Source organism: Mus musculus, chromosome 11 (assembly GCF_000001635.26).
Source record: "Mus musculus strain C57BL/6J chromosome 11, GRCm38.p6 C57BL/6J".
In the NCBI taxonomy this organism is placed as follows: domain Eukaryota; kingdom Metazoa; phylum Chordata; class Mammalia; order Rodentia; family Muridae; genus Mus; species Mus musculus.
In genome coordinates, this window is record NC_000077.6 from 116,078,522 (window position 1) to 116,087,289 (window position 8,768).

General features: G+C 52.3%; 1 protein-coding gene across 3 annotated transcripts; it reads right to left on the bottom strand.

Annotated features, from left to right (window-relative positions):
• Nucleotides 1-49: 49 nt before the first annotated feature.
• On the bottom strand, nt 50-8,474 carry Wbp2 (WW domain binding protein 2). Of its 3 annotated transcripts, NM_016852.3 has the most exons (8): nt 8,346-8,474; nt 5,318-5,426; nt 3,755-3,890; nt 2,711-2,803; nt 2,025-2,159; nt 1,701-1,823; nt 1,187-1,263; nt 50-1,075 (listed from the first exon to the last, which is right to left on the bottom strand). In NM_016852.3, exons 1-8 carry the CDS (start codon nt 8,402-8,404, stop codon nt 1,022-1,024), a joined length of 786 nt encoding a protein of 261 aa, NP_058548.1. In that variant the 5' UTR covers nt 8,405-8,474; the 3' UTR covers nt 50-1,021. The 3 variants fall into 3 exon arrangements, with proteins under 3 accessions (NP_058548.1, NP_001348375.1, NP_001334571.1); NM_001361446.1 differs by lacking the exon at nt 2,025-2,159 and having other exon boundaries at nt 1,701-1,740; NM_001347642.1 differs by lacking the exon at nt 2,025-2,159.
• Nucleotides 8,475-8,768: the final 294 nt, after the last annotated feature.

Genomic DNA, 8,768 nt, shown 5'->3' on the forward strand with positions numbered 1-8,768 from the left:
CCCCTCCTCCGGAAGACCTCACCCTGGTCACCACACAAGAGTCAGAGAACCTCCAGTCACTTCGTTTTTACTATTTCACAGTTGTAGCAAACAAATCAAGGTGCAAACAGGGTTTATTTCACATTAATATATTAACTGGACATTTTGTGTCAAATAAATAGGAATTCTCTTTAAATAACCATCTCCTCATTTTGTGTCTGGACCAGGAACGAACAAGAGCAATTCTTAGTGCATCCAGGGGGCGTGAAGCTTACAGAGGGGCAGACTGCAGGTTAGAGGTCACATAGTTGGAAGGCCTCAGTCCCAGATCAAAGGGCCTGGCGGGACAGACATGCATTCTCTATCCCTCCTGCAGAGCAGCCCCCTGTAAAGGGGAGAGGAGAGGAGGCGAATAATTCCCAGAAACAGTAGCATAGGGGCAGAGGGGCTTCCTCTGTAACACAGTGGCTTCACCTCTGATGCCAGCCACTGGAAGCGCCCAGCAAAATCCCTGGAAGCTCTCACAAAGAACAAGGTGGCCGGGTAAGTGTGACTGGACTGACAGTCTGCTGGGACAGCGGCCTTCCAGAGCCAGGAGCACACCAGGGGTAAGGAATGTGAACAGGGTTTGGCAGGGCCTGTTGGGGAGACACATGGCTGGTCTTAGGAGCCCAAGAGATGAAGAACAATGGTCACCAGGCTGAAGGGGCTGGGCAGCAGTGAGGAGTGGCCAGAGAGTCCCTCTGTATGGGTGGGGGCTAGTATCATGAGGAACGAGGGTCACCCCGTGCTCCTGCGAGCTCCAGAGATGGTGAAAGGGAAGCTGGGAAGAAGAGCGCTGTGAGCTGAGCTAGGGCGAGAAGCTGGGACGTGCCTCTCAGAGGCCAGGAGTTCCACCTTTCTATCAGGGCTAGCTCCTGCTAACTTTATACTCAGGCCTGGGGAAGAACAGGGCCCTCCCTGGCCTCCTGGAATCCCAGATGCAGCCCCACGGGAGGCCCAGGAAGGGGTCTCTGGGTAAGAGGCGGGAAGTGGGCAGGGTCTACTGGGTCTTCTTGTCTTCTGGGGGGTAGTAGGGTGGTGGTGGAGGCTGGCTCTAGAGAAAAAAAAAAAAAGTTCACATGAGACATCACAGGACTAGCTGTGCTGGCTTCCAACGCCAGCTCCCAGGCTGCGTGACTAAGAAGGCGGTCCCCTGCCAACTCACCGTGGGCATGTAGACATTGTGTGGGTTGCCTGGGTTGTAATAGGCACTGGCAGCGGCTTCTGCAGCCTTGGCCTCGGCTGTTAAAGCAAACACATGGGGAGATAGCAGCAAGCGGTGAGCCCCTCCTCCGCCCTCATCCAAGCTCCTAGGCCCATTTGTAGGCGAGAACACTGAGTTACAGAGGTGATCTTCTGACTCCAAAAAGGTCACCATAAGCCAAGAAGCCACAGAGTCCTCATCTCACCGTACCTTTGGATTTGTGTTCTGTGGCACCTGGGATAGAGCCCAGGCCCAGCCCACTCAAGCAAGTGCACACTGAACCACACCCAGCCCTTGGATATAGCTCTTCACCACCAGGCTACCACTGTGCTGGTGCCTTTTGGGTGGTCTGTAACCCAGAGGCCCTTCATCATTTGACCGTCAGTAGTCTCCAGCCATTGTTGGGAGTTCTCTGCAAGCCCTTGGGGAGGAGAGGACTGGTCATGAAGGACTGCTGGCAGCTGAGAGGCCTCACCTGCAGGAGTAGCGGGGGCACTGGGGCCGCTGACCGGAGGCTCCATGGGCCCAGGATAGGGTGGTGGTGGGGGCTGTACATAGCCCATGGCCCCATCCATCATGGGAGGTCCTGGATAGAACTCTGCTCGGGAAGAGAGCGACAGAGACAGTGAGCAGCCCCTTGGTTTCATAGGACTACACCTGGGATGTCCTAACTAGTCTTGGGATGCCCTCTAAACTCTCCAAGTCTGTTAGGTGTGTTTCCCCTCTGCAGCCTGAAGGTGTGGTTAGTGGGTGGGTGGGTGGGTGGGGTCTGAGTCTGGGCAGCAGAGGACACACTCACCGGGTGGGGGTGGTGGATAGGGGTAGCCAGGAGGGCAGGGGTACATTCCATTGGCGACTGGCGGGGGAAAGACATAGGCCCCGCTGGGCATGTAAGGGTACCCATAGGCTCCATTGGGGACTTCACCTCTGGAGGCTATAAGTACAAGGGGAGAGAGACATGAGTGTCACCTGCCCCAGGGACTGATGGGTCCCAGGACTGTGCCCACAGATGTGCCCTACCACCATTCCACTGCCCACCCCAAGGGGTCTGCCTAGGTCACCATGTGGTGAGGGGAGGGTGGGAAAAAGGACAAAGGGCAACATGGTGGGGTCAAGGCCAGGTGTGAGGGAAGTGGAGGGAGAGATGTGTTGGGGAAGGGTGAGGGATGAGGGGGAGGGGAAGGAGCGAGAGGGGAGGGGTGTTGAGCCCAGCACTGGGTGATTTACAATGGCTACTGGATGGTAGTTCAGGAGCTGGGTTTTTTGTTTGTTTTTCAGTGCAAACATTTCTGCTAAAATGTTGCCTGCCTGCTCTGGGCAGGGAAGCCTCAGAGGAGAATTACAGGTTTCTTCCCCAACTTCCCAGTCCTGTCAGCTGGGCCCAGAGAGTTACCTCCTAGTGTGAACGATACAAAATAAAAGGACAAACAAAAAACCCACATGTCTGATGTGTCCTTAGCCCCGAGTTTTTAAGGGCTTGGATACCTTGAGATGCCACCTGGAGCATCCTCTGCCCAAACTCAATGGCGCCCCCTGCTGTGAAGGTCAGCTTGTAGGAGGCGGAGCCTTCCCAGCCACCTGAGAAGGACAAGGACAGTCAATGGTGAGAGGGAAACAGGTTCAGTGCAGACAGACGGCTTGTCCTCTTCTGGCCACCGATGAGCACTAAGGAGGCCTGTGGGCAAGGGTGGGCCCTGTGCTGTAGACTGGCCCAGCTCCTGCTTGGGGGGGGGTCTTATCCTCTCAGCAGGACTTTCCCCACCCCCAGCCAAGTACCCACCCAGCACAAAGGCTATAGAGTTGCCTGGACAGCCAGCAGCAAGAGGGAGGTGGGGAGGTCTCTAACAAAGCACAAAGCACGTGGCAGCTCTCCTGGTAACTGGCATCAAGGTCCAGTGTAGAACTCTCCTGGTAAGGGGCCTCAAGACAAAACATGGCCCCTCAAGCCCAGAGGGAGGCTCACACAGAACCCCCTGGAGTCTGGGAGTTAGCCACAAAGCAGGCCCTGGCAGCCTCTGCTGGAGCAGCTGCCTTTCCCTACCTCTCATGAAAGGCCCCTCCTAGGAACAAGACACAACTCCTTCCCAAACCTAAAACCTGGGTCCTCCCTGGGTAAAAATAAACACATTTAGTTCTGTTGGGCTCACTTTCTGAGCAAAAGGCTGATTTTAACCCAGCACTTCCCAGCTCTTGGTAACCAAGGTCCCCAAGCACTGCTTAGCCATTAGCCTGGGTATCAAAAGTTAATTCACGCTAGGGGGCTGGAGAGATGGCTCAGTGGCTAAGAGCACTGTCTGTTCTTCCAGGGGTCCTGAGTTCAATTCCCAGTAACCACATGGTGGCTCAAAACCATCTGTAATGAGATCTGGTGCCTTCTTCTGGAGTGTCTGAAGACAGCTACAGTGTACTCACGTAAAATAAATAAATAAACCTTAAAAAAATAATCTCGGCTAGGAAGTGAGGCTTGGACAAGGAATGTGAAAAGGGCGTTTCCAGGTGGCAGCCAGAGAGGCTAAGCTTGTCACCCACCTCCTGCTTCAGCCTTCACTATTCCCTTAATGAAGTTCGCACCAAACACCGGCTGCTTAATCTCACAGTCCTTCATCAGGTAAAAGGGCATCATGAAGGACTGCATGGCGTCCTTCCCCTTAGACAGAAAGATGACCTGTGGGGAGAGGAGACCAGGCCATCAGAGCCAGAACCACAGCCAGCTCAGTCACTCATACCTGCCACTTTCTGTGTGCTCGGTCTCTTCCTAGTGACAGAGCAGATAGCGTAGTCCCCTCCTGGCAGCCACGTGGCTCCTCCCACATGCTGGAAACAAACATCCCAGGAGAAGCCAGACTCAGGTGTGCACAGGAGGAACCTGCAGGCCGCAGAATGAGTGGGGACGCACTGCTGTGCCTCCAGACACAGGCTGCCAGACTCGGTGCACATAGGAGCCTCCTGTGCTAGGTGCTAGGTGCAGGGCAGAGCAGGCGGAGGATGCTGGGGGCAGAAGGCACAGGCTGTGCCCATACACAATGGAGCATAAGAGTCCAGGAGGAGGCATCCTTGTGATCTCCTGTAGGTCACACTTTGCCTGACAGCCACATCACTTTCCTGTCCCATACCTGGAAAACCCCTGGGTTTCCTATTTTCTTTTCTTTTCTTTTCTTTCTTTCTTTTTTTTTTTTTTTTTTTTTGGTTTTTCGAGACAGGGTTTCTCTGTGTAGCCCTGGCTGTCCTGGAACTCACTTTGTAGACCAGGCTGGCCTCGAACTCAGAAATCTGCCTGCCTCTGCCTCCTGAGTGCTGGGATTAAAGGTGTGCGCCACCACGCCCGGCTCCTATTTTCTTAATTTCATTTATTGATGTTGTATTTGTGTGGGTGGGTGTGCACATGCCACAGTGCACACACGGAGGTCAGAGGTCAGTTCTCTCCTTCCACTTTGTGGGTCAACCCCTGGGTTTCCAAACCACCAGACACTCAACCTAATGGACGACGTGAACATCAGCCCCCAGAGGTGAGGGAGTTGTGGGAGGTGTCATCATGAAAACGTGCCCATGTGCTCATCACATCTCCCCTGGGGGAGGGGGGGCGCGACGACACAACCACACGTGGCACTCCTTTCCTAAGTTCCCACAGGCAGGGCCCCTTTCCTACCTACTCGCTTTTATTACTCAGAGCCCACACGGGTTTCCCTCAGACCAGGCAGACTCTGCAGCCTGGCACCTCTCACTCTGCAGGGTTCTGCTGGGCTCTCTGCCCAGCCTGGAGGTTGCGGCCCTGCTACCATATTCTGTTTGTGACATTCATCACTCTGACCATGCACAGGAGTCGCAAGGGCTACTCTAGGCAAGTCATCCCGGCAGCTACATCCTACCTCAGAGAGAGTTTTGTGGAATTTGCATGGCCCAGGTCAGGAGAGCGGCACAAAGGGCCAGTATGCTTCTAGAATCCAGGATCATGTGACAGAAAAACAGGCCGAGCAAGGCGCTAACAGTCCCCAGGGTTCAGGGGCCACTGGTGTCACAAGGCTGAAGAAGACACGCACATGACCCTCTGAAAGCACAGAGCCTCTAGTCCAACCATCCTGCTGTACAACTTACCCGGTACGGAGTAAGGTAGACGGTGCCTTTCTTGGTCCCTTTGAAGGCCTCTGGCACATTCTTCATGTCGTTGAAGGTAAGCTCCACATGATCATAGGACATTAGGATGCTGTGAAGAAAACAAAAATACAGTGGCCAGATGACATGCTGTCAGTTATTCTAGACGGGACAGAGTCATTCAGAAGAGTGTCTCCACGGGAGCTATGACGAAACCATCAACACAGCCCAATGGAGAGGAACAAGCCTGGTCTATGAATCTCCCCACATTCTATGTCTACAGCCCCACGTGATCAAGAAGACAACCACCTTCACCTCTGCAGCTGCATCGCATCACCTGGGTTTACACTTTAGTGCGCTCTCAAGTCCTGTGAGTGGGGTTCTGTCTGGGGGTGTTTTGGGGGCAGGGTTTCTTATAGCTCAGGCTGGTCAAAACTTGCTAAGTTCCCTCCTGCTTCCACCTCCCAAGCTGTTGGTTTCCTGAGGTGCTAGGGCGGAGCCTTGGGCGTGTGCTGGTTATGAGGGCACTCCACCAACTCAGTCCCAGCCAGAGCTCTTTTGTCAGTGTTTGTAAAAGCTAATCTACGCCGGGTTGTGATGGCCCAACTTTAATCTCTGCACTCAAGGAGGCAGTGGTGTGTGGATCTGTGAGTTCGAGGCCAGTCTGGTCTATAGAGTAAGTGCCAGGATAGCCAAAGCTACACAGAAAAATGGTCTCAAAACAAACAAATAAATACAAGCCTAATATGTAAATAGCTCCAGGCTCATCCCCAGCATCAATCAATCAATCAATGTATGTATGTATATATGTATGTATGTAAAAGATATGATTCTATATTTGCTTTGGACCCCCTGATGCTGGAGTTACATGTGGTTGTGAGCTGTTCCATATGGATGCTGGGAACTAAACCTGGGTTCTCTGGGAGAACAGGAAGTATTTCTAACTGCTAAACCAGCTCTCCAGCCCCTAGTCCAAGCTTCTCTAGCTGCAGCAGCAGAAAACTTCTGCACATAAAGCCCTTAAGATAGGGGCGCGAGTGCGTGTGTGTCTTTGTGTGTGTATGTACTCAATTCTCTGGGAAGAGTTCACAACTTTTCTTTTTCTTTTTTCTTTTGGAGACAGGGTTTCTCTGTGTAGCTCTGGCTGTCCTGGAACTCACTCTGTAGACCAAGCTGGCCTTGAACGCACAGAGATCTGCCTGCCTCTGCCTCTTGAATGCTGGGACCAAAGGCATGCACCACCACCTCCCGGCAAGTTCACAGCTCTTATCTCTATCAGTGGTTTGTGAATTAAAGATTAATGTTTACAAGTTTAAATTCCAAAGTTTGAGCATCATACTTAAACTTCAATTATTGCTGACACATTTGTTTCAGAAGTGTGGCTCAAGTTATTCCTTAGAACCCTACTGGTAGCAATGAGCTATGAACCAGGTGCTGAGGCCCAGGAGGGTAGATACCACCTAGGTAAGACTCAGTTTAAGAGACAAAAAATTCCCAGTATGGTAGCACATGCCTTTAACCCCAGCACTCAGGAGGCAGAGGTAGGTGAATCTCTGTAAGTTCAAGGCCAGCCTGGACTACCTAGTGAGTCCTGGACAGCCAGGGCTCTATTACACAAAAAACACTGTCTTGGAAAAACAAACAAAAAGGAATCACTCCCAAATAATGAAACTAAAGAGCCCTGGTGAATTCCTTGCACTTAAAAGCCTGAGGTAGGAGGACTGCCTCAAATTCAAGGCCAACCTGGGCTACAGGAATGAAACCATACCTCAAAAACCAGAGAGACTGGTAGAAGTGGGGACAGTCATTAGATGGCATCAGAGTACTTGGCTCAGCCAAAGAACTGGACAAAGTATACCAGAAAACAATGTAAGGTTTCTCAGATTACAAGATAAAAAGGTTTGAGTTCGTATGGTTCCATTCAGCTGTCTCCTCCTGTCCCAAATATCCTTTCTTGGTGCAATAAAAGAGGGGCAGCTCAGGTTAAAGAAGTGGTCACCAGGCACATGTGCTGGCCAGCCCCTTCCCAAGACCTACGCACACGAGGTCAGCAGAACCTGGCCTTGTCACTGCCACCTTCTCCTCTGAGTCAGCTTCCCAGGTGACAAGTCCCAAGATGGGTGCCTGTCTACACTGGGTGTGGGCTCTGACCTCCATCATGTCTCTCTTGGCTCTCAAGTTAATCCAAGCCCGGATAGTGCAAGTCAGGAGAGTCAGAATTCCAAGGAACAAGAAACAAGAGGAACAGAGAAGCCCAGCAGTTCAAGGAGGGGAGAGAAAAAAAGAATCTTAAAGTTGGGAGACCTTTGTTCGGGGAACTGACACAAGCCATTAAGAATTCAAGAGAACCAGGCAAGAGACAAGCCTTTATAAGGGTCACCGGGTTAAGTAGTTGACAGACATTTAGTTCCACCACCTCTAGGGCCTCAGCCTTTCTTTTGGAACTTGAGAAGTTCTGGAATATACGAGAAAACTGTACAGGAGTAGTTAAGCCTATTGACTTTGGGGCCAAGTTACCTTCCTTCAATTCCCCTTCTGTTACTCACAGCACAATGGTCTAAGTTATTTTAACCTCATTAGGCGTCACTTGCCCTACCTGTAAAATGTGTCTAATAGTTTCTGCGGCACAGGATTATGTATTACCTAAGGTAGAGCTGACGCAGCATAGTAAAGACGTAGTGAACGCCTAATAAATAGCAACTATGTTTTAAGACTTCGTTTGGGAAGGGGTTCAAGAAATCACCCGTGGGCCTCACTCGGCTTCCCAAACAAACCCTGACACCATTCTCTGGCCCCACCCCCACCCATCACCCCAGCTGATCAGCACTCCGGCCCTCCCCAACGACCCACCCACTCCCTCCAGCCCCGCCTCCGGCCGTTACCACCCCTTTCTCCCTCTTTCCTCCCCCCCCACGCCCCCCCCCCCACAGCGCTCCATCAATTTCCTTCTCCACCATATCCCACCGCCCACCACACACAGTGGCCGACACCCGCCCTTCAAGTCTCCAGGATCCTTCCGCCGTGTTTTCACCTCTCAGTGTTGTTGACGATCACTCCGCCGCCCTCTGAGTGATTCTTGTTGAGCGCCATAGTCTCTCCCACTGGGGTCCCGAGACTCGCAACGCTCTGCGCTTGCGCTGGTCTTTGGCCCGCCTCTAGTGGCGTCGTTCGTATTACAGTCAGCCAATCATAGTTCCTGCGCGCAGGCTGACCAACCACCTGATCTGGACTGTCACGTGGGGAGAGTTTACTCCCGCTCTCCCTCCCCCAAGTTGCACCTGCATCACAAACAAGCAGCCAACTACAATTCCCAGCAGGCAGTGGTCCGGCAACCGCGGCCTCGCCCTGCGTTTAGTGACGAGTGCATTCTGGAATTTGTAGTCTTTTTTTATATTATAGGCCAGGCTAGAGATTATATTTACAAGACTACTTAAACATTTGTACGCCTCTCTCA

Excerpts from the sequence above, each read along its gene's own strand:
- Wbp2 (NM_016852.3), bottom strand. The coding sequence starts at position 8,404 with ATGGCGCTCAACAAGAATCACTCAGAGGGCGGCGGAGTGATCGTCAAC. Across the intron at positions 1,264-1,700 it reads TGCCCCCGCTACTCCTGCAG|CCGAGGCCAAGGCTGCAGAA; the intron begins GTGAGGCCTCTC and ends TTGCTTTAACAG. Across the intron at positions 1,076-1,186 it reads ACAATGTCTACATGCCCACG|AGCCAGCCTCCACCACCACC; the intron begins GTGAGTTGGCAG and ends TTTTTTCTCTAG.